At 39.9% G+C, this 25,636-nt stretch overlaps 1 protein-coding gene across 1 annotated transcript in view; it reads left to right on the top strand.

Annotated features, from left to right (window-relative positions):
- TENM1 (teneurin transmembrane protein 1) overlaps positions 1–25,636 on the top strand; it is an 899,404-nt gene that overhangs the window by 726,579 nt on the left and 147,189 nt on the right. The window contains exon 19 of the mRNA XM_070290794.1: positions 17,788–17,907. Within this exon, the coding sequence (XP_070146895.1) occupies positions 17,788–17,907 (120 nt within the window). The remainder of the gene's footprint in view (positions 1–17,787; positions 17,908–25,636) is intronic.

Raw genomic sequence — 25,636 nt, 5'->3', positions numbered from 1 at the left:
CTCACGGGCCCTGGAGCATGTGGACTTTGATAGTTGTGGTGCGCAGGCTTAGTTGCTTCTCATTATGTTTATTATGTGCAGTTCTAACCTTTTAAATCTTTAAACAGAACCCCAAACTCAAATGCTGATGCACCACAAGAAAGACCTTCTCTGCCAGGGGATCTAGTCAAAGTTTGCCTTCTTCCAAGAGACTCAGTCATCCCCATTTTGAAGTATCTCCCCCAGTTCAATAGCAAGTCTGGGGTAATTTCAAATGGCTGCAGTCAAAGTATTTATTTAGATAGTAGATGCTTATTTATTGCACTCCAGAGGAACAAAGGAAACAAAAAACCTTCATGCTTAAGGAAACTCAGTCAAAATGAAGAAAAGAAGGTAAATGAAATAACAACTTCCAAGACATGGAGATACATATTTAAATGACTCACTGAACTGAAGTAAAGGGAGAAAGTCAGGACCTGAGAGAGATAGGAGCCAAGTTATTGTGACCCAGAGGAGGGCGTTTGAGCAATAAACTTAGAAAAGTGAAGAGAAATTCCAGCCACTGTGGTTCGGCTTCATGCTTCAGCAGTGTTTGCCAGCCAGCCGCAGAGTGAACAAACCTATTACTTGTGGTGCTTAATGCCTTCTCCTCCTCCTGGCTTGACTGAGTTTTCCTTATTCTTTTGTAAAAGGCTCCAAGTTATCAAGTAGCTCTGAAAGTCGCATTTGAATTCAGAACTACGGTCTCCTTCACCGAGTGGTCTCATCTCTGACACACATCTCTAATCTGTCAGAAAAGGGAAATAGTTGAGGACAAGCAATCTAACTATATTTCCTCTAAAAAATCAACACGTAATACAGTATTATTCAGAGTATCTCTGGATAAAATAAATCCAACTCTGATCATGTAGAGTATAAGTAATAATAGTTATAAGCTCTTACATCTCTATTGTACTTTTTAGTCTGTGCAGCTTTCAAACCAACATTATTTCATTGTATCCTCACAGTATCCCTGTGAAGTAGGTATTGTCTTGGTGCATTTTATATATGAGGAAACTGAGGTTCAGAGAGATTAAATAATTGTCCAACATCACACAGCCAATAGCCTTGTTTTGTAGCAACTTTTTTTTTTAATTAGAGGATAATTGCTTTACAATGTTGTGTTGGTTTCTGCCATATGACAACACAAATCAGCTGTAAGTATATATATGTATATCACCTCCCTCTTGAGCTTCTCTCCTACCCACCCCCTATCCCACCCCTCTAGGCTATCATGGAGCACCGGGCTGAGCTCCCTGTATTTTATAGTGGCTTCCCACTAGCTGTCTGTTTCACACATGGTAGTATATATATATATGTCAATGCTACTCTCTCAGTTCATCCCACATTCTCCTTCCCCTTGTGTCCACAAGTCCGTTCTCTACATCTGTGTCCATTCCTGCTCTGCAAATACATTCATCAGTACCATTTTTCTAGATCCCATATATATATACTAATATACAGTGTTTGTTTTTTTTTCTTTCTGACTTACTTCACTCTGCATAACAGGCTCTAGGTTCATCCACCTCACTAGAACTGACTCAAATTCACTCCTTTTATGGCTGAGTAATATTCCATGATATAAATGCACCACAGCTTCTTTATCCATTCATCTGTCAGTGGACATCTAGGTTGCCTCCATGTCCTGACTATTGTAAACAGTGTTGCAGTGAACATTGGGGTACATGTGTCTTTTTCAGTTATGATTTTTTTCATGGTATATGCCCAGTAGTGGGTCACATGGTAGTTTTATTCCTATGTAGTAACTCTTATAATCTTTCTGTTACACCACTGCTGAGCCAAGTGACTGAGATCTAATTTATACAGGATGAATGACATCTGGTTGAATGACATCTGGAAACCAGGCAATATTGTAAAATCCACCTCATTTGAACACATTTCAATGATATTTTGATGATATTATTTACAAAGTTCAAGCCAGTGGTAATGAACTTCTTGGCAGAACAACTGGTAAAATGGGCCTTTTGCGACACGTAAATTGTTATTAAGCACTTCTTTTGTGTCAGGTCTCATACTAAGCTTTTACATGTGTTATTTAATCTTTACAAAAACCTGATATGGTAGGTACCATTGTGATCCCCACTTTGGGGGTAAGAAAACAATAACTGAGATGTCCAGTTGCTTGCCCAAGGTCACAATCAGTGAGTGTCAGAGCCAGGATCTGAATGCAAGCAGATTCATACTGAGAGCCAAACTTCTAAACCACTATGTTGAGCCACTTTGGCTCCTTAGAGAGCCAGGCTAAAGACTTTTGGTCCTTATACATATCTGACTGTGGGGTTGCTCTCCTCAGATCTAGAACACAGGTACTGTAATCAGAAAATCCAATTTGCTCTTAGGTTTTTGCCACATAATTGAGTGATAGCTGGGAAGGCAGATGAAGAAATCATTGCTGAGGGGCTCATTTGCCTACTGGCAGACTGTGAGCCACACGGAGGACTTGCTGCTGAGTGTTGCCACCATCGGAGCACTGTGAGTTAAAGATGGTGGCATATAGGTGACTAACTGTTGCAAGGATGCATAAAGGTTAAATACCTGTTCATCCTTGTGCATCCAAGTGAGACTAGCTTTCTTGTTGTGAGTTCTCTGCACTGGTATATGAGAGCACATGGAACGTGGACCTCATGTGCCCCTGATGGTGTGATGTCACTGGCAACATGCCATTTGCCCACAATAGAGTCTCTCAGCAAGCCTGTCAGTTACCATTTTTTCCTTAAATACATTTTACCCTGTAGCCTGAGTTTCTTTCTTTTTTTTTAACCAACTCCAAACATGACTACAAAGTAAACGACATATTCTGCACGCCCTGTATGACTTATTACTTTTTAATAATGTAAATAGGTGAACAGAAGCATTATTGATCTTCAGTGTCTAAGCATTTAATCACTATTAATAATGTAAAAGGTTTTTATAAATATGTAAAAACAAGAGTACATTAAACTAAACGACAGCAGTAATTTGCAAAGCCAGACATTTCACTCGCCATCACTAATGGAGAAGTGCATTTAAAAAACAAAATCCTACCGGGGTTAGTGCAACCGCTGACAGCAAGGTCTGGCCAAACTCATTTGTCTGTTTTGTAGCCACAAGAGGCTGATCCACACATCAATCCATGTCTAGTGTCTACATCAGGCCTTACTTACTGTCAGCCCACAGCTGTATTTTGTTTGGCCCAACATTTAGAAACTAAGAGATCTAACATAAAAATTGGAATGTCCTCATTCTCTAGAAAATTGACAAAATTTGACATCTCTGGTATAGGTGTTCCAGAGTTGAAGACCAGCCACCCCTCTGGAATATCAATAGCATGCCTCTCTAGCTCACCAGTCACTGATTCCCTTGCTTCTGGCTCAATTCCCGCACTTTTAATGTCCTGCCTGACCCTGTTGGCATTTGAGTTTGTAACATCTGGACTATACAGCTTCTCTAGCTTTCCGCGGAAAGACCTCAAGTGTTTCTTTTTTTTTTTTTTTTTTTTACTTTCTGATCTGTTTTCCTGAGAGTCTGTAAAAATCCTATCTTAACTAAGAGGGAAAAAAGTGACTGAGCATGAACTAGGAATCAGATTAATGGAAGGATATTTCCACCAATATTTCACTAAGGGGCCTGCGTGCACCTCATGAGTAAGTTGATAGACACTCTGCCTCACACCTTAGGCTAATAGACTCCCAGGTCCCACCATAGTGGAAACAAAATGTCCACATTCTGTGAGAAAGATGTGGATGTTAAGAGGCATTTTACTATTATGTTTGTCACTTAAAGTTTTAAGAACAATTTAAAGATCTTAAAATTTGCAGCGCTGCTGCTGGGTGTGGTTGTGGCAGTCTCATGCACCCGCTTCTACTGGAATCCTTAGCCTAGTTGAAAAGCACTAAGCACACGAGGGCTTCCCTGGTGGCTCAGGAGTAAAGAATCTGTCTGCAGTGCAGGAGACACGGGTTCAATCCCTGGGTCAGGAAACTCCCCTGGAGGAGGAAGTGGCAACCCACTCTACTATTCTTGCCTGGAGAATCCCATGGACAGAAGAACCTGGTGGGCTACAGTCTATGGGGTCACAAAGGGTCGGACACGACTGAGCAACTAAACAAAAACAAAGCCCATGACCGTGGGATTAACAGGCTACAAAATGAAGAGGTTGAGCAGGGTGATAGGTTTCTTCTAGTTCTAACTTTCTGTGAAGTTGCTGTATTTCAAATTCGTGTGCCACTCTGGGGTGTGCAGTACAGAAGCTCTGACCCATCCTCACTGCTAAATCCGATTTCTGTGAGGACAAGGATCAAGTCTGATATGTTCTCTTGTTTTGATTATCTATCACTGTATGGCAAACTCCTCCAAAATATAGTGGATTAAAATAATTGGTTATGATTAGATTTCTTGATTCTGTGGGTTAGAAAATAAGGCAGGGAAGGAAGAAAGGGTAAGAAATTCTGACAGGGTATGGCCAGGATGACTTGTCTTTTCTCCGTGATATTTGGGCTTTCAGCTACTCTAACTCAGCTGGGAGCTAGAAGAGCTGGCTAGCCTCCAGGAATCCCTCTTCCTGCTTAAATCCTCTCCATTCAGGCTGCCTATGGGCATGGCAGCCAACCTTGAGTTTGCCTGAGCTCAGAACTCCAAGTTGGAGTATTCCAAGAGACAGGAACCAGAAGGTGCCAGTCTCTTAAGATCTGGATCCAAAATTATACAAGTGTCACTTGTGTTATATATTATGTATTAAAGTAGTCACAGAAGTTGCTCAGATTCAGAGGGAGGGTCATAAATCCTACCTTTTACTGAGAGAAGTATCAAAGAATGTATAACCATCTTTAATCTACCACACCACCATATCCCCAGATTCTAACACAGGATTTGGCAGAAAAGAGGTTAAAAAATGAGTAGATGAGTGAGTGACATAGATGCAGTGATATTAAAGTGCTCTTCTCATATTTACTAATGAAAAACTCATTTTGGTTGCCTAGAACACACAGATGATATTAGGACCTCAAATTAGTTAATTCCCAAATGTCGGAGCAGCCTAAAGGTAAGGTTACTGTTCTCCAAATAGCACAGGAACAAATTCATAAAAGATGAAGTGATTATATAACAGTAGCAAAGTAATTACTCTTGTCTTTTTTTTTTTTAACTTATGAGACATTCCACTACTGGCAGAGCCTGTCCATAATTGACATCATTTATAACTTTGTGTAATCATCAATAATGCTCTCTGCCTTCAGTGGGCTTGATAATCAAAACTTAGAACCAAGAAAAAAAATAGAAAATAATGAGCAGTATCAGGAAGTCAGTAGGAAGACCGCTGTGAACTGGCTCACTTTGGTGTTTCAGCTCATGAGAAAACCCAAGACAAGTGCCCCAAAACAAACTGAGGTGTTGCAAATGCCTTGAACATGGCCTTCTTGGCAAACTCTTTATTTACCCAAGTCCTTCCCTTCCTTTATGACACTCTCCTCCATAATGAAATCTTGATGCACACACCTGATTATTCATGATACCAGGTAACAGCCATAATTACTTATCATAACTTGTTTAATAAAATATGCTTTTCTGCACTTAGTTGATTTGGGAACATATACCATGTAAAATCCTGTGAATGGCAAAATGAGTTATTAAATCAAGACTGAGGTTAAGGGAAAGGCTGTAGGAAGATGATCATTGCTGCATAAGTTGCTGATCTTGGATTAGACTAAAGACTTAAGAATAACCATACTTGAAAGATACAAATTATTGTTTTGAAATGTACATTTTACTGATACATTAATATTTCCAGAGTTACTGAAGATTTTAAATTTCTCTACAATATTTACCAAAGTCCTCTGCTCTCCCTAATGTAATCTAATATCCTGCTATCAACTCATGTTTACAAAATGATGAAGATATGTATTCACTCCTTTATTCAACAGATATTTCTTGAGTCACCCACTCTGTGCCAGGAACTGTGGAGATGGGGGTAAACAAAAGAAACAGGGTCCCCTTATTCACAGAATTCCCTTTACATTCCAGTGGGGGAAGCAGTCAAAATTTCATGCAGATATGTAAAAAATTAAATTAATTATAAATTTCAATAAATTCTGTGGATTATGGAACATCAAGTAGCTTGGGGTTCATCAACTCAGAATCCCAAATTCTGCTGCTTTGCTGGAGTAGACAGGTAACCTAAATGGATGTAAGAGAAGACATATTCTACCAAATGAGACAAAGTCATTAAACAATTTCAGAAGCAAGACTGACCTGGAAGTTTTCAGCAGTCATTCAGAGATGTGACTAATTGACTCAGGTGAGCATGAGGAGCTGCTAAAATGGACACTCACAGGAGTCTATTGGTGATTTGCAAGAAAAAAATTCAAAGCTTATTTGGATAGTGAGCAGCTTAACTATTTGCAAGACGTGTCATCCTATGACATCCAGAACTATAAATAATTTTTGATACAATTTGAAATGTTTGTGTTAGATGAATTCAAGGGGAAAAAACAATCACCCAAAAAACTCCCATTCACCACAGTGAAAAAATGTTCCCATTAACCATACTTTGGCATCATTTGTAATGATAGATCCTATAATTTCTTTCAAGATAATCCATATTTGGGGAAGATTAATCATTTCATCTTGAGATTGATGAAAATGACAGTGTTTACTTGGTTCGTGTATTGGCACTGTCACCCCACTCTAGTACTCTTGCCTGGAAAATCCCATGGATGGAGAAGCCTGGTGGGCTGCAGTCCATGGGGTCGCTAGGAGTCAGACACGACTGAGCGACTTCACTTTGACTTTTCGCTTTCATGCATTGGAGAAGGAAATGGCAACCCACTCCAGTATTCTTGCCTGGAGAATCTCAGGGACGGGGGACCCTGTTGGGCTGCTGTCTATGGGGTCGCACAGAGTTGGATACAACTGAGGCGACTTAGCAGCAGCAGCAGGCTCCGGACTACAGCAGACAAATTGGCTTCCCTGGTGGCTGAGACAGTAAAGAATCCACCTATAATGCGGAAGACCCTGGTTCAATCCCTGGGTCAGGAAGATCCCCTAGAGGAGGGCATGGCAACCCACTCCAGTATTCTTATCTGGAAAATTCCATGGACAGGAGCCTCGCAGGCTGAAATCCATGGGGTTGCAAAGAGTCAGACATGGCTGAACGACTAAGCAGAGCACATATAGTCCAGTGAAGAAAACTGACAATAATGAAAAAGGTAAATGTCAGGTAGGAATAGGTGCTGTCGACTGAGGTAAAGAAAGGTTAGGGACAAAGAGTGGCCATTTTAGACAGAGTGGTCTGGGAAATCCTCTCTGGGGAGATGACACTAGAGCTGAGACCTCATAGTATTCATCTATATGTTGGTTGATTGTAACATGAACATTTCCTGCCACCTGGACTATGCAGTAGTCTATCACACAATCCAGAGCCTGGCTGTCACTCGTAGGGGCCCACTGAATCAGGATCCTGTGGTCTTGTGTGAAACAGAAAGGTAGAACCAACCTTTCTCAAGGAATTACTACACACTGATTACTGTACCAGGTTTTCCTGATAGGTGGACGGGGTGCCTGTCCTCTAGGAGTATTATGAAAAGCTGACTACTTCAGACAAACTGAATAGCCTCCAGAAAGAAATCAGCAACAGCCATTGACCATTTAGTTATGAAAAGAAGAAAAAAAAAGCAGATCTTCATCCATTAGTGTTTGACCCTAAAAGAAATCAAATATATAGAGACTCTGCCCTGATTTGGAATTATGAAAAAGAAGAGATAACAAAACCTTATATTTTAGAATATTTATAATAAATGCAATGTTGCAATAACATTATTGTTATTAATAATATATTATTATTATTATTATTATTATTATATTGCAATAATATTAAAGCATTCATTGAGGACTTCCTTGGTGGGCTTCCCTGATGACTCAGATGGTAAAGAATTTGCCTGCAATACAGGATACCCAGGTTTGGTCCCTGGGTTGGGAAGATCCCCCAGAGAAGGGAATGGCAACCCATTCCAGTATTCTTGCCTGGAGAATCCCATGGACAGAGGAGCCTGGCAGGTTACAGTCCATGGGGTCACAAAGAGTTGGACATAACTGAGTGACTAACACTTTCAGTTTCACTTGGTGGTCCAATGATAAGGAATCTGCCTTGCCAGTGCAGGGGATGTGGGGTTGATCCCTGCTCTGGGAAGATCCCACATGCCTAAGAGCAACTAATCCCGTGCACTACAACTACTGAAACCTGTGCACCCTAAAGCCCGTGCTCTGCAACGAGAGAAGCCACTGCAATGAGAAGCCCATGCACCTCAGCTAGTAGCTCCCACTCCACTCATTGCAACTAGAGAAAGCCTGGGTGCAGTAACAAAGACCCAGCCCAGCCAATAATTAATTAATTAAAATTTTAAAAGCATTCATTGAATTAACATTCACAGTCTATGTACAGGTCTTCCCCCAGAAGGTTTGTGACATAATCATTCGTAATTTTGCTGAGGAACAAATTTGAATCCATATGTTTTGTGCTTAACTTTTTCATGAATCTAGCAGTTATGGACCTCCAAATCTATTTACGTATGGCAAATCTGTGTGTATTTTTAATTTTAAGAGTATGAAAGACAGTATACCAGGTATACAACTAGGGGTTGGTAAACACACAATGCAACAGTTGCTGAATAAATTAAATAAACTAAGGACTGAGGAAATCTCTTTCTAAAGCATCAGCACCTGCCAATGTCTGTGTTCACCTTTCTTTCTAAAGGGAGGCACTGCACATAACCTGCCCACATTTGGAAAAAGAACCCAAGAGTGGTTTGACTCTGCCATGATCCCTTGTGATTCTGTCTTCCCACATTACGTTTCCTAAGCAACCTCCTTTGCTTATCATTTGTGCAGTTGTTGTCCCAAGTGAGAAGTTAGATTGTTGCTACTTGCTAATAAAGCACTTTGATCTCGTTTATGTGAAAGGTGTTACACCTGTGAAGATGGGAACTCCTGATTGTTCAGTGAACTATTTTATCTAATGCTAAAGTTCAGGAAACACATGTTCAAGACACATTTAAAAAATTACAAAGTGCTGAAGGCTCCAAGATTTATAGTGTTGACTAGCTCTTGAAATCAGCATTCAACACCTAAACGTACCAAAAAAGAAAGAATGTGCGACTTTCACTTCTTTGCAAGTTCTTGAGCAAATAAATCCAAGCACAAATCTTTAAAAAGCCGTTCAGTTGGTTCCTTGTGATATTTTGAAACTCAGATGTCCTGAGGTACTTAATAACAGTCATTAGTAATGCACAGTAGCTGTCTACAGCTTATCTCAGTGTGAATAGGTGTTTTCTAATATTTTATCTTATTGCGAAATTAAGATTGAAAGGCTCAAATCCTTAGTACCTACTTCTAGGCATATGATCTACGTGAAGTGACTTTAGCTGGTTCTGTCATCTAAACTTGTCCCTAGAGAGGGCAGAGTAAATGCTAGTTTATGGAGAAAGAACAAATGACACCGTGTGGCATATTCACTATACACCCTGTGCGTAGAAAGTGCTCAGCAGTTGGTAAAGGTCTACAAAGTAGTGATAGCCTAATGGATAGCACCATCTTTGTGGGTGAGCACTTTCTTTTCCTTTGTAGCCACATCATTCACATCTTCTCTTAAAAATGCTACAGCTTAGGCCCTTGAGAGTCCAGGTCAAAAGACCTCCACCAATTCTGCCACTTAATAGCTGTATTAACTTAAGCAACATTTTTTGACCTCTTTGAATCCATTTCCTCATTTTTTTTAAACAGGCTATTAGTTGCACCTACTCAGGGCTATATTGATGGTAAGTGAAATAAAATAAGGAAGGTGCCTGGCATGGTACCTGACTCATAGTAAGTGCTTAATGAATGTCTTATTTAAATAAATGCATATATTCATATTGTATATTTGTATATATAATATGCATTTATATATATAAATATAGATATCAGGGTACATAATATAATTTGAAAGATCAAGTTCAAAAGGCAGTCAGTTTACTGGGTTATTTTATTGTTCCAGTATCTTCATGAGCTGATTAGGAATAAGGCAGGGAAGAACTATTAGTCTCACTTTCCATAAGGAACAAACGAGGCTGAGAGTAATTCCATTTCTTAGGAAAAGTCACATCGATGATTATTAACAAGCCAGAGCTAGCACTGGGGTGGACAAAGTTAGACCACACTTTTTCCTCCTGGAGGGAAGAGTAATCCATGGCCAAGCTATAGCCAACAAGACAGACTTGCCCTGTGTTTAATGACTATCCATTATTTGAAGGGCAGATTCACAGAGAAGTGACAGGAAAGGTTAATGAGGTTAATAAAACCCCATCAGGCTGATTACAAAGATAAAACCATTTGAGTAGTGTATAAAACAAGCCAAAAACAAACCAACCAAAAAAGTAAAATAAAACTTGAGATTATTCAAGGGTTGCAAGGGCTTCCAGGACACATATTTCAGGATTCAAATTCTGGACAAAAATAATCATGTGTCTAAATGAGGCAAACCGGTGCACTTTCACAGCCCTGAAAAATGTGACTGTGTCGTCAGTTTTCTTATTGCTTCAAAACACTTGATCTTTTTCCCATTACTTTCGGGATCTCAGGCATCCAAAGCAAGCCTACTTTTGACAAGCAATTACCAGGGCAGATGGGAAAATAGCCACCCTACCTCAGGGGGAGTGCCCCCATTTTGTTTTACTTGAAACATCACTAGCCATGAGGAAAATAATTCTGCTTAAAAAACTATCTGCATTTTCAATAGCACCACCTTTCCCAAAGTCCTAGAATGTTGATGGGCAACGCTCCTACCTAGCTGCTTTTAATGTTACCCAGTTAGTAGGTATTATTTATTTGGGCTAGTGACCAACTGAGTAAGATTAAATCAGCCAGTCCTATTTAAGTAAAAACTAATGAGATTTTACTGGGTTTGCATATGAACATTCACTGCATTCACATTTTCAGAACATGAAAACAGGTTTATGCTGTAACATTACATGTTTTCATGGTGCTGTACCAGCTTAGATAACTTATATCAAAAAACCAGTATGTGATATGTGGAAACCCCCAGATACCTGGTATTAGAGCCTTCAAATGTATGTGAGTTATGAAATACCAAATTGTAATTACACGGTTGTAGATAAAGGAAAAATGGGGTTAGTGTTCATAAATTAATTATTTGAGGAGGACTATTCATTCATCCTTCCCAATCACAGGGGTACTATTTAATTCCCTGAAGTAGTCAATTATCAAACAAAACTCTCATGATGAAGTCATAATTCACAATTGAGAATGCTGGCTTCTAATAAATGAACTGTAAGACGTCTATCTGCCACACAGGAACCTCAAAGTGGTCTCTGAAACACTTGAAGTAGTGCTATGGGATAGGTTGGAAATATTTTGTACCTTCACATAAAGATATTTGAGCTGAAATTCAATGGAGCTTTCTTCAGCACATGCTATATACACAAGGCACTAGGAAGGACACAGAAGAAAATCACACTGTCCTTGCCCTGGAGTGACTATATAATAAGAAAGACAGACCTATAACTCCTATCCAAGATAGGCTATGACACGTGCAGTAGCACGGATTTGGCGCCAGGAAAAATGAAAGTGAAAGTTGTTCAGTCGTGTCCTAATCTTTGCAACCCCATGCAGCCCATGGGATTCTCCAGGCCAGAATACTGGTGTGGGTAGCCTTTCCCTTCTCCAGGGGATCTTCCCAACCAGGGATCAGACCCAGGTCTCCCACATTGCAGGCAGATTCTTTACCAACTGAGCTCTCAGGGAACCCCAAATATAAAATCCTTTGTTCATTGTGTGCCCCCATGGATACAAGGGTATCATTAGCCCTTTGTCCCAACTGCTCAGAGGTATTTGTGTTCTAGGAGGGCCCCCCAGAAGCAGCAGTCATTTAGCCCAAATGACACAATCTACAGCTGTGAAACCTTATGATATAATAAGCTTGTGGAGAAGATGTCAGGAGAACCATTAAACCCCCCCTCACAGGCAGCAGCTTTCTGTCCCTTGGAGACTTGAGCCAACTGACAACTCATAGAAGAATTTACAAGGCAGGATTCCAATGCCAGTGAGCAGAGGATCCACGTGGCCTCTCCCAGCCCAGCCCTTCTCAATGCTGTCTCTTGACCAGAGCTGTCAGCTGTGGAAAGGATTTCATCTGTTCCTGTGGAAAAAACAACCTCACCTGCCCACCTGCTGCCAAACCCCCCACTGGCCAGGCCTTGACTGGGGACATTACCCTTCAAAGGTTGCTTATGCTCCTGTTGGCAGCGAAAGCAAATAGCTCTAACTTCCCGAGCCCTTCAGCCTCATTTTCCTTATGAAAGATTTTAATCAGAAATACAATGCAGTAAATTACATCTTCTTTCAGCAGTTTAGTTTGCAGTGTTGTTTTTCAAACCAACTTCTGTGCTTGAGGTTAATGTTTTCGCCTAAGGTGTTGAATGAATATTGGAAATTTGACATCGAAGACAAAAGGCAACAAATAAGGGAAAAGGAAAATGGAACCCAGAGTTTATTGAAGGCTAGGGATAATTTGACTATGCCATGAAAATAGCAAATACAGAATGAATTAGACCTTTTGCATCAGAATTGTCTAACAAGCAGCTTGTTAGTTCAATAAGGCTCTCGGTAAAGTGTATGCGGACTTACATTTCCCAAGATGCCCTGTTCTTCAAACCAAACTCCCAACGTCTAGAGGATTCAGCGTTTAGTTAAAGGGAGAAGCAGTTCCTTTGAGGCTGCTGCTTTAGCATAGTGACAGCAGGTAGACAACTTGGCAGCAGTCTGTATTCTCCAGAGAGCATGAAAAGACATACTTGTGAGGGGTGATCTTCCCCATACGTGTTTTTAAAGTCACTTTGGACATGTTTATCCAAGTTCAAGTTATCTTGCTGTAACCCACAACAGCAGGGAGAAGTCCTTGTTTCTAAAGGTTGAAGGAAGCAGAGGCTTCCTTCAAGTCTGAATCAAAGAACAAGAGCCCCAGGGAAAGATGGAAAGCATGCAGCACCCACCTCTAAGAGTACACACACACGCACACACACACACACAACACAAAAGACAGTCACACTGGGCACATACATGCTATACACATTTGCAGTGACAGCTTCATGACAGTTCAGACGGTAATTTCTGGTGTCTCATTTCAAAGGTTCAGAAGAGTTCCGAGTATTATTTAATTGAAAATGTTTCAGAAAAAGGTCCCTGCAAGATCAGGACTCACGTAGAGGGTTGTTTTCATGTGGTAAAAATTTAAGAGTTCAAAATGTTTCCTTAGAACAGACCAAGGACAGGCCAAGGATGACTGCCTCATTTAAAGGGTGATTTGAAGAAGCTGGGGGTTTCCCTGGTGGCTCAGACAGTAAAGAATCTGCCTGTAATGCAGGAGATGCGGATTCGACCCCTGGGTCGGGAAGATCCCCTCATGGAGGAAATGGCAACCCTCTCCAGTATTCTTGCTTGGAGGATCCCATGAACAAAGGAGCCTGGCAGGCTACAGTCCATGGGGTCGCAAAGACTTAACTGAGCAACTAACACTTCCACTTTCACTTTTTGAAGAAACTGGAGAGGAAACACAGAGGCAGCACAATGCATAGGACAGAAAACACAGAAAGTAGAACTCTGGGGTTACCAAAGTCAGATCCCAGGCATACCCACCTCACTGCTTCAGCAAGGATCTAATCTAGGAAAAACATGAATTATTCAGGCCGCCTTGAATATGAGAAGCATACACAAACAGATTGTACACATGAGGGAGAAACTACATTTTAGTGGCTGTGTAAATCAGGAAAAATAAAGCAGATACAAGGCTACCATCCACAATTATGAAGAAAATTGAGTTCAGAAGCTGGGAGCACACAAAATGGCAGTTGAGCTGTACGAAGTGGCATAACACACCATATTTGCCAAGAATATATCTGCAGTTCCCTAAGGGCCATCTGGAGCTGCAGCAACCTAGGAAAGTGAGCAGACTCGAGAGCATTCATTCTGAAATGGAGAGTTTGCCTGAAAAGATTTTTTTCCTAGGTTTCTGCCTGCAGTGCCAGCCCAAATTACTGCCAATTAAAAAAGACCGCTTTAATACTGTCCTGAAATTTAGACAATTTACACCAACGCAGGATGACTGATTTGGTCAAAGACTATAGTAAGTACTAGTAATCCAGGAATAAAAAGAGCTAAGAGTTATTCTTGTGAAAAACGGATGACATGGAGTGTGTAAATAATGGGAGCAAATGCACCAAGATACAGGGAATCTTAGAACATTTAAAGTCTAATACATTACAAAGAGAGTTCAGTGCTGATAAATGTGGAATAATAAGTTTTATGGGGCTTTATCATATGCTGTAAGTTCATGTGGGTCATAAAATATGAGGAATAAAAAAAGTAGGGGAGTTGAAAGACAAGTCTGCACATTATTTATGAATGATGAAGAGTGAAATGAATGAGAAGAAGAACAGGTAGACAATGTCTGGAATAATGATGACTTTGATGAGTCATTATCACACAAATCTGTGTGCTTCATAAAATATGAGGAATATTAAAGAGCAGAGGAGTCAAAAGACAAGTCTACTCAGAATGAGATACAGAATGAAGGAAGAGAGGGATACAAGAGAAATGCACAGTATAATGATAACTTTTATGAGACTTTCACTCACCAGCCTGGATCCTTCATAAATATAAGCTGTATAGAAAATAAAAGAACAGCAAAGAGAAGAGACAAGCCTGTGTCTGTCATAAAATATAGGCAAATAATGTCGACTAGACTTGACAAAATAAAAAGAAAAATAATTGAGCCTAGTACAGCTGTGGGAAGACACACTATATAGATTAATGTGAACAAGTAAAATAAGCGAGTGTAGAATTGTCTTGCCAGTAGGGAATCAGCAACCGCCTAGGAAGGCATCATTACTGAAAAGCCCACCTTGCTAACTGGTAAAGCCTTGGCAAGTTCATAAATACCCCCATCACACTCTCCAAAAAGCTATCAGCACGTAGGCTCAGGAGGCAATGCAGTACTGATTTTCAAATGGAGGTGCCCTCACAAACATACCTCTATTCTCAGCCCCTCTGGCTCCAATCCGTATGTAGTTTGCAGGAGATTTTCTCAGCTGCTTTCTACTTAATCTATACCTAGTTTGTCAAATTTTGGTTTGTAAAGATTTTCAAAGGGTTACTGTATAAAACTAAAGACATCCTTCTCTTTTCTTATTACATTGGATTTAAAACCAGGGACCAGATCTGTCAGAATGAATTCAAAATCCAGAATTCAGTGTCTTTCAAATGTCTTCTCTATTAGAAAAAAATGGGATTTCAAGATCTCAGAATTTCAAAATCTCCCCAGAAAGGAACTAGAGGAATCAGATAAGGCAAAGCAAGTGCCAATGTGCCATTTGCATGCCATTCAGAATCATTATTTACAGAATTCATAAGATGGGCAGCTCACTAGAAAGAGCAAAGCCACTGATTCATGTCAGAAGAAGGAATGTTGGCCTGAAGAGCTCAATAAAAGCACTAATTGCATCAATTGTACTAGCTTAACTTTGTTGTTGTTGTTGAGTTGCTAAGTCATGTCTGACTCCTTTGTAACCCCATGGACTGTAGCCCACCAGGCTCCTCTGTCCATGGTATGTCCCAGGCAAGAATACTGGAGTGGGTTGCCATGTCCTCCTCCAGGGGATCTTCGTGACCCCGGCATCAAACCTGCATCTCCTGCATTGACAGGCAGATTTTTTACCCCGAGCCACCTGGGAAGCCCAGCTTAGCTTTGTGCTATATTTAGTGGCTTATAGTTTGCGTTGCAGAAAGGCTTTAGATGATGCAGGAAACATCCTATCAGTATAACTTTTATCGCAGTTCCTCTGATTGCAATATTTTAGTAGTGATGTTTATTGGCTCTAACATATAACCCAAGCTTTGGCTGGTAACTGTCTTCTGCTTTCTCGGGGTATTTTTTTCTCTCTCTCTCTTGAGTAAGCTTTTGTGGTCGAGAGCTTTTCTTTTTTTAATATAAATTTATTTATTTTAATTGGAGGCTAATTACTTTACAATATTGTATTGGTTTTGCCATACATCAACATGAATCTGCCACGGGTGTACACGTGTTCCCCATCCTGAACCCCCCTCCCACCTCCCTCCCCATGACTTGCTGGTTCAAAGAATATATAATGCCAAGGTGAAATTACTATGATTATTTTGGAAAAGTCATGTTTGCCCAAATAACATGGCCCCTTTTAATCCAAGACTGAGCTTGCCTGCATACCCTGAATTTCACTTTGTGGAAAAAAAAAAATTACATTGATGCCCTAGGAAAAAATCATTGCTCTTGCCCAACCTTCTTCAACCCTACTAGCTCCAGCTATAAAATGCACATTCTAGAGACTTCTTCCTCCCCACTGCCGTGGTAATGACAGAGAAGTGAATACTCCATGCTTATGGGTTGCCCATGAGCCCTCTTCTTAACTGCCAAGCTCCTAAACTTTTTTGGCCAGGCTAGACCTGAAAGTCTACTTGTTTTAGTGGACTGGGTCCCTGGGGGCCAGCACTATTAAGGGCTAGTCTAATGGAGTCCCCCTATTTGGCAAGGATGAAACTCATTTGTTTAAAGGGAAAATCTCCTGAAATATTTCATTTCACTCAGGTCAGAGAAACAGGGTCCATTATCGCCAGGGACCATGTCTCTTTTGCCAACTTTAACTGTTAAAATTCATCCAACTAAGTCTGCTTCATTAAAATTCTTTTTCCAATAAAAACAATTTGGCAATATGTATTTAGGGCCTAAAAAATGTTCACACCTATGTATATAAATACATAAAAATGCACTCAACACAATGTTACTGATGATTGCCTCTGGGGAAAAGACTAGGAACAACAGGAGAGGGGTGGTCAGCAGGGACTTTAACCATATCTACAGTGTATTTAGGTATTAACTAATTTTAGTTTTTACTAATTTTAATAAGAGAAAAGTATCTGTCCACAACTAGGACTGCCTCCCAAGGAAATAAGAAATTCAGTGTAGAAAAAATAAAAAACAACTAAATATCCTAAAACAGGTGCTGTATTAAGCAAGAAATACTGTTTTAGGGCTATATTATATAATAACAAAATGATATATTAAGGAATTTCCAATTATATTGGACAACGTTAATAACATACCGTGTGCTGTATTTAGTCGTTGAGTTGTGTCCGACTCATTGCGACTCTAGGGACTGTAGCCCACCAGGCTCCTCTATCCATGGGGATTCTCCAGGCAAGAGTAATGGAGTGGATTGCCATGCCCTCCTCCAGATTTTCCTAACCCAGAGATCAAGCCCAAGTCTCCCGCGTTGCAGGTGATTCTTTACCACCTGAGCCACCAGTGAAGCCCAAGAATATTGGGTTTGGTTGCCTATCCTTTCTCCAGAGGATCTTCCTGACCCAGAAATTGAACTGGGGTCTCCTGCACTGTAAAGGTGAATCTCCTGGTAAAGGCAGATTCTTTACCAGCTGAGCTACCCGGGAGGCCCTAATAATATACTACCAACATTAAAATATCAGGATTCAGAACTATGCCAAGTATAATCCCAATTTATATTGGTAAAAAAGATATGCACACCCTCACCAAAATGTTATTAGAGTGACTACCCAGTAATTGGTGAAGTTACTGTTTTCTTGGTTATGCTTAACTGTGTTTTCTGTAGTGTCTCCAACTTGGCTTCTAGAATCTATTTTCAGGATGCTTTTATATTTGTCTTTCATCTTGTGTTGCAGGCGTGCTTGTGTGATTCGAGGCCAAGTGGTGGCTGTAGATGGAACCCCTCTAGTAGGGGTGAATGTTAGTTTCTTGCACCACAGTGATTATGGATTTACCATCAGCCGGCAAGATGGAAGGTAGGTCAGTGTTGTTTCTGATCACTGTGAGGGGCCAATACTGACTTCTAGCCATTAGTCAAACCAGCGCTCAGATGATGCAGGCTTCATAAGCCTATCTTCCTTCAAGCTGTATCTAAAAAGTCATTGGTGTTATTTCCTCTATTCCCCATCTAAATCAAACCAAGTTTCTCTTCTAAACCTGCACTATTACTCTCAAGTCTTCTTGAAACCCTAGCCATTTGGAGAGTTTTCTAGCCTTCATCTAGTTCCATTTATAAATCCAGCTTCATAATCCAGTGAGATGATACAGATAATAAAGTATTGTACATGTAGGCTGTTCTTCCATGATAGTCTCAATATAGTTCTGAAATAAAGCTGTCCAAAATGTTTCTGCCAAAGATATACAATTCAACCTCATTAAGACATTAAAAAAAAAATGTGTCCTGTGTAGTTTACTAGTGGCTGTACTGGATCAATGAGCACCAGCAGCTTAATCAATTCCCCCTTGATGTCCATGTAACCATAGTGATTAACCTTAAGCACCAATCAGCAAGCTGCTCTCTGAGGGCTTCCCCAGGTTCTCTGAGGCCTGGGAAACAAGACCACTAGTTAAATCTTCTCCTCCTGGAAAAGGATTTGCTCACAAAAACATTTTTGTTGCCATCATTTAAGTAGACATTTATTCAGAATATTTGTCAATAGGCCCATGTGTCCAGCTTAAAGGTACCTATTTATGATTCTCAGTAACACTGTAATGATGGCTTTGAGGTACCCTAGTCTCCAGGTGGCTACCCTTAAAATGCCCTACTCATGACAAGTCGCTTCAGTATTCACAAAAAGAGACCTGTTGCCTTGAAGCTTTATCACAGTGTAAGAGACTATCTCATTTCAAGAACCTAAAATCAAACCTTATTTTTAGTCCTAACCACTTCAGGACTGTTAATGGTTCAACGTGAGCTATGCTGAATTTATTTTTTCAACTGCCTCTCAAGAAAAGGCTTATAGAAATAGAGAAATAGTAAGGAAGAGTTTTAACCTACTTAAGAAAAATTGTTTTTAGGACTTTAGGAAATTATATGAATTATTTGGGTGTAAATTGTATTGCTAATTATTAATGAGCCATCTATTCGTTATAACAAGCTCAGCAGAACTACTCTGGGAGCAGCTAGTCTGAATATATATATATATATATATATATATATACACACACACACACACACATACATACATATATATGCAATATAAAACTATATTTCCATTCAAATATATTATAATCAGAGCTCTCTACTAATTCAGATGGTCTTTTCTCTCAGATTGAATGATGGCATTTTGGTAGTTCATGTACCAGTAGCTGGTACACAAAGCTGGTCTCTCCCTCGCCAGCATTTCAACCATGTGCCAGAAATTTATAAATGAAAATTATTTCTTTAAATAGACTATGCCTTCAGGGACATTTGGCTTCCCATGGAGAAATGATGGGGCCTCAGTTTTTTAGCTAGTATATAAAGGTTTCAGTGAGTTATTTGATATTCAGAAAAGAACCTTAAAGAAATGTGATGTCTAAAAGACTATAAATTTGTTTCCAGTTTACAGAAAGCATTAAAGAGGGACCATTTGTGTTGTGATATTTGTGGTTTTAGTCTTAAGTAAAATTCCAAGACCGTCCTCCTCCGATCTCACTGTGAGAACTAGGTTTATATAGATGGCACATTCTAGTCAGAGTCCCCTCTGGCAGTAACTCTTCCCTCAGGCTCCACTAAGGGGGTAAACACTCAAAATATGTGCCCCAAATGCCAACCAGACTGTCCCACTGTCGTCTCTTGGACATAAAGTGACAGAGTGATGAGAGTTTCCACTTAGGTGCCTCTGCTGGTTGCTACCTCAGATTGAGTTATATACATTTCAAAAGTAGAATATCATAGGGAAACTATAGCTCTTCCTCAATTTGTGATGGGCTTACATCCCAATAAACCCATCATAAGTTGAAAGTATTTTAAGTTGAAAATGCATTTAATACACCTAACTTACTGAACATCACAGCTTAGCCTAGCCTTCCTTAAATGTGCTCAGAACATTTTGATTAGCTCACAGTTGGGCAATATTTATGTAACATGAAGCCTGTTAGAATAAAGTGCTGAATATTTCATGTAATTGATTGAATATGTCAGTGAAAGTGAAAAACAGACTGGTTGTGTGGGTACAGAAGAGTTGTAAGCAAATGGTTATTTACCCTCAAAATCATGTGACCAACAGAGCTGCAACTCACAGCACTGCCCAGCCTCACAAGAGAGTTTCTATCCCATATCGCTAGCCCAGGAAAAGATGAAAGTATGGTTTCTGCTGAATGCATCTTGCTTTTGCACCATCATCAAGTTGAAAAAGTCAAACCCTTGTAACTCAAGAACCATCTGTATACCTGAGGGCAAAAGGATTATAGAAAGGTTGAGGTTAGCATTTAGTTACCTAGTAGACAGTCTGTGATAGGCAAGGTGCTGAAAAGTTCTGGCTTTCTGCCTCCACGTGTCAATCTCACCTGTCTGCCACTGTGCCTGTTGTTCCCACCAATGGTATCACTGCTTTGGGTTAACATCCTGACTCTTTCAAAGTCCCTGTTACATGCAGATGTGTTATGGGGACTGTAGAACTAATTGACAACTTTCCCTAGGAAATAAGAAAAGTCCAGGTCATAGGAACAAAGTGACGCAGAAGGAAGGATAGGAGTGGAAGATGGGTGTCTCTAAAAGTAAGAAGAGCTCTCCTATGTGGATTAGGAAAGGTCGGAGTAGCAGAAAATAAAAAAGCAGCAATTCTAAAGGAAAGATGAATATGTACCAGTATCTACTGTATTCTTTGTCATACATGTTATTCTATTACATCTTCACAACAGCTTTATGAGTCAGGAATCATTATCATCCTCCCCATTTTGCAGAGGAGGAAACTTATCCAAATTAACACAGCTAATAAGGACAGAGCCAAAAGTTGAACCCAAGGAATCTGGCTCTTATCTTCTGTGATTTCCCACACTCAACTTAGATACATAACAGGTGCTCATATAAATAGTTCAGCCAGTGATAAACAAAATAGGTGAAGAGGTGACATTCTTATAAGATTCTTGGGAGCATTAAAGATCTTGAGAACTTTGTTTGAAAGACTTTGGAAGATGAAGAAAGGGTTTCCTCTGATTCCCCTCAAGGTAAGAGTTTGTTCATTTTTGGATACCCTAAGGCAGACATAAGCATCTTCTACCTATGGATAGGACTAGTCTTATTGTAGATTGACAACAGTCTCCAAACAAATATGTCCTTTCCCTTCGGTGTTTTATGCTCACTGTCATGTGATTTTATAACTTGCTCTTAATGACACATGCCAATGGAGACCATTTGTGATGGGGGAACCCCAAAGGAATTGATTATTCACAGAGCATTCTATTGGGTCTTACAATAGTGTTAGCTATAGACAGTGATTATTATATGTAATATCTAGGTGGAAGAGAAGAAACAGAACCTCTGTGTGTGCATATACATGTGTACATAAACATGCATATATGTATGTATATATGTAGATGTATATATTTGTTTTCATTCAGTCACTAAGTTGTGTCCAACTCTTTGCAACCCCATAAACTGCAGCACTCCAGGCTCCTCTGTCCTCCACTATCTCCTAGAGTTTGCTCAAATTCACATCCATTGCATCAGTGATGCTATCTAACCATCTCATCCTCTGCCACCCACTTCTCCTTTTGCCTTCAATCTTTCGCAGCATCAGGGTCTTTTCCAACAAGTTGGCTCTTCACATCAGGTGGCCAAACTGTTGGAGCTTCAGCATCAGTCTTTCCAATAAATATTCAGGGTTGGTTTTCTTTAGGATGGACTGGTTTGATTTCCTTGCATTCCAAAGAACACTCAAAATTCTTCTCCAGCCCCACAGTATATATATATATATATATATATATACACACATATACATATATATATACACACATATACATATATACATACACAGTATATATACATATACATATATATATACACACACACATATACACAATTCAGTTGGCCTTGAACAACATGGGTTTGAACTGCATGGGTCCATATGTATTATCATACTACATGATTTGCAGTTGGTTGAATCCATGAATGTGAAACTTCAGATATGGAGGGCCAGCTGTAAAGTTATAAGTGAATTTTCAGCTGTGCTTGGGGAGAGCCTAACCCCCAAGGGTTAGCTGCATATAGGGAGAGGAAGAGAGAGAGTTTCAAGAAATTGCAATGTGACTGTGGGGATTGGCAAGTCCAAAAATTGTAGGATACACTGCTGCTGCTGCTGCTAAGTTGCTTCAGTCGTGTCCGACTCTGTGCAACCCCATAGACGGCAGCCCACCAGGCTCCCCCGTCCCTGGGATTCTCCAGGCAAGAACACTGGAGTGGGTTGCCATTTCCTTCTCCAATTCATGCATGCCTGCTAAGTCGCTTCAGTTGTGTCTGACTCTCTGCGACCCTATGGACAGCAGCCCACCAGGTTCCTCTGTCCACGGGATTCTCTAGGCAAGAATACTGGAGTGGGTTGCTATTTCCTTCTCCATAGGATACACTAGCAAACTGGAATCTCTTGGCAAGGAGTAGATGCTACTCTATAGTCTTGAGGCAGAATTCCTTCTTCCTCAGAGAAACTTTAGTTGTGCTCTTTCAACTAATTGGATGAGGCCCTTCCACATTATCAAGGGTAATCCTCTTTACCTAAAGTCAGCTTATTGTAGATATTAACCACATCTACAATATACCTTCACAGCAACGCCTAGATTAGTGTTTGATTAAATAACTGGGTACTAGAGCCCAACAAAATTGACACATCAAACTAACCCAACACAGGTCACCTAGGGGCAGTTACTAGGAAAGCTTAAAAATCAGTATCTGCTTATAAAGATTAAAAAAAAAAAACTAGCCTCGAGTTCATTTGAACTACAAGAGAAGACATCTGTAAATTTAATAGGGCAATGGATCTGATTTGAGAAAAAGTTAATATTTGTTAAGTCCCTACTATATGCTTGGCCCTTAAGTCTTTATCTCATTTGCTCATTTGCAGTAGTAGCTGAGTGATAGACCATATTAACCCCATTTTACTCAGGAGGAAACTGTAGCTCATGAAGGTTAAATAATTAGCCCAAAGACACAAAGTTAACATGGCAGAGCCAGGATACAACCCCGGGTGTGTATGAAGCCAAAACCACATTCTTTCTACAAAATAAGAAGTCTGCCCTCTCCACTTTGTCTTTCTAGAAGTAGAGAGTAATTCTCAGGTATATATGTTCTTGTTTGGATAGCTTATTTTGTTTTTGTGTTTGCATTTGTTTTTGTTTTCAAATAAATCAGCAGTTCAATTTTAAGGAGTCAAGAGCTGAGGTTTGGGTGAAGCAAATAAACTTGCCCAAGGACACACTTAAATCAATGTAGAATGTGAACCAGAGAAAAGGTCTCTTGCCAAGTAATATAGGATTTTCCCCTACTATGCTTGCCTTAAACTCCTCCTGTATTATCATGAATTCAGCCTGTCTTAAACCATAAGCCATTTGGGGTTTTCCTTTTTTAGCTCAAACCTAGATTATTTTCTATAGCAAATGCAGTTCGTCAAATCCTCTTTTTTGGAAACTGCCTTAATATTACAGCAACTTGACTGAAAAAGCAACAATAAAAAATACAGTATTAGCTATCCTTTTTTACTGTCCACTTATCTTTATCTGAAAGACTTCTGCAACAGGACACAATTGGTAATACTATAATAAATACAATAAATGTCATATGAAGGGAGTAGTGAGATATGCATAATTAAGTCTGATTCCCTATCAGGGCATTTTACCATTGAAAAGTGTTTTAAGAAAGTTTTTTTTTTTTTAACACAAAGAATTGCTTATATCTCTCTCCTGTGGATGTAAGTTGCTTTGAATATTAAGGAGAATCCCATTGCCCTTTATTCATTTAAAAAATATGTTGTTGTTCACTCCATAAATTGTGTCCTCCTCCTTGCAACCCAATGGACTGCAGCATGCCAGGCTTCCCTGTCTTTCACTATCTCCCAGAGTTTGCTCAAACTCATGTCCATGGAGTCAGTGGTGACATCCAACCATCTCATCCTCTGTTGCCCCCTTCTCCTGCCCTCAACCTTTCCAAGCATCAGGATATTTTCCAATGAGTCTGCTGTTTGCATCAGGTGGCCAAAGTACTGGAACTTCAGCTTCAGCATCATTCCTTCCAATGAATGTTCAGGGTTGAGTTCCTTTAGGATTGACTGGTTTGATCTTGCTGTCCAAGGGACTCTCAAGAGTCTGCTCCAGCACCACAGTTTGAAACCATCAGTTCTTTGGTGCTCAGCCTTCTTTATGGTTCAACTCTCACATCTGTATGTGACTACTGGAAAGACCATAGCTTTGACTATGAAGACCTTTGTCAGTAAAGTGATGTCTCTGCTTTTTAACACAGTCTAGGTTTGTCATAGCTTTTCTTCCAAGGAGCAAGCATCTTTTAATTTCATGGCTGCAGCCACCATCTGCAGTGATTTTGGAACCCAAGAAAAGAAAATCTTCTAATGTTTCCATTTTTTCCCCATTTGCCATGAAGTGATGGGGTCAGATGCCATGATGTTTGTTTTCTGAATGTTGGGTTTTAAGCCAGCTTTTTGACTCTCCTCTTTAACCCTTTTCAAGAGGCTCTTTAGTTCCTCTTTACTTTCTACCATTAGAGTGGTATCATCTGCATATCTGAGGTTATTGGTATTTCTCTTGGCAGTCTTGTGATTCATCCAACTCAGCATTTCATATGACATACTCTGCATAGAAGATAAATAAGCAAAGTAACAATATACAGCCTTGACGCATTCCTTTCCCAATTTTGAACCAGTCCATTGTTCCATTTCCAGTTCTGTTGCTTCTTGACCTATATACAGGTCTCTCAGGAGATCGGTCAGGTGGTCTGGTATTCCCACCTCTCTAAGAATTTTCCACAGTTTATTATGATCCACACAGTCAAAGGCTTAATGTAGTCGATGAATCAGAAGTAGATGTTTTTCTGGAGTACCCTTGCTTTCTCTATGATCCAGTGAATGTTAGCAATTTGATCTCTGCTTCCTCTGCCTTTTCTAAATACAGCTTGAACATCTGGACGTTCTTAGTTCATACAGTGCTGAGGCAAGCTTGAAGGATTTTGAGGATTACCTTGCTAGCATGTGAAATGAGCAAAATTGTGTGATAGTTTGTATGTTTTTTGGCACTGTCCTTCTTTGGGATTGGAATGAAAACGGACCTTTTCCAGTCCTGTGGCCACTGCTTGAGTTTTCCAAATTTGCTGGCATATTGAGTGCAGCACTTTCACAGCATCATCTTTTAGGATTTGAAATAGCTCAACTGGAATTCCATCACCTCCACTAGCCTTGTTCATAGTAATGCTTCCTAAGGCCCACTTGACTTCACATTCCAGGATGTCTGGCTCACACCATGCTGGTTATGTGGGTCATTAAGTCCTTTTTTATATAGTTCTTCTGTGTATTCTTTTTTTTAATTTAAATTTATTTATTTTAATTAGAGGCTAATTACTTTACAATATTGTATTTGTTCTGCCACACATCTTGCCACCTCTTCTTAATATCTTCTGCTTCTGTTAGGTCCATCCCATTTCTGTCCTTTATCGTGCCCATCCTTCCATGAAATATTCCCTTGGTATCTCCAATTTCCTGAAGCAATTTCTAGTTTTTCCCATTT

This window comes from Ovis canadensis, chromosome X (genome assembly GCF_042477335.2).
Source record: "Ovis canadensis isolate MfBH-ARS-UI-01 breed Bighorn chromosome X, ARS-UI_OviCan_v2, whole genome shotgun sequence".
NCBI lineage: Eukaryota > Metazoa > Chordata > Mammalia > Artiodactyla > Bovidae > Ovis > Ovis canadensis.
The sequence above is the reverse complement of the archived record's forward strand: the minus strand, read 5'-3'. Positions and strand labels throughout refer to the sequence as shown.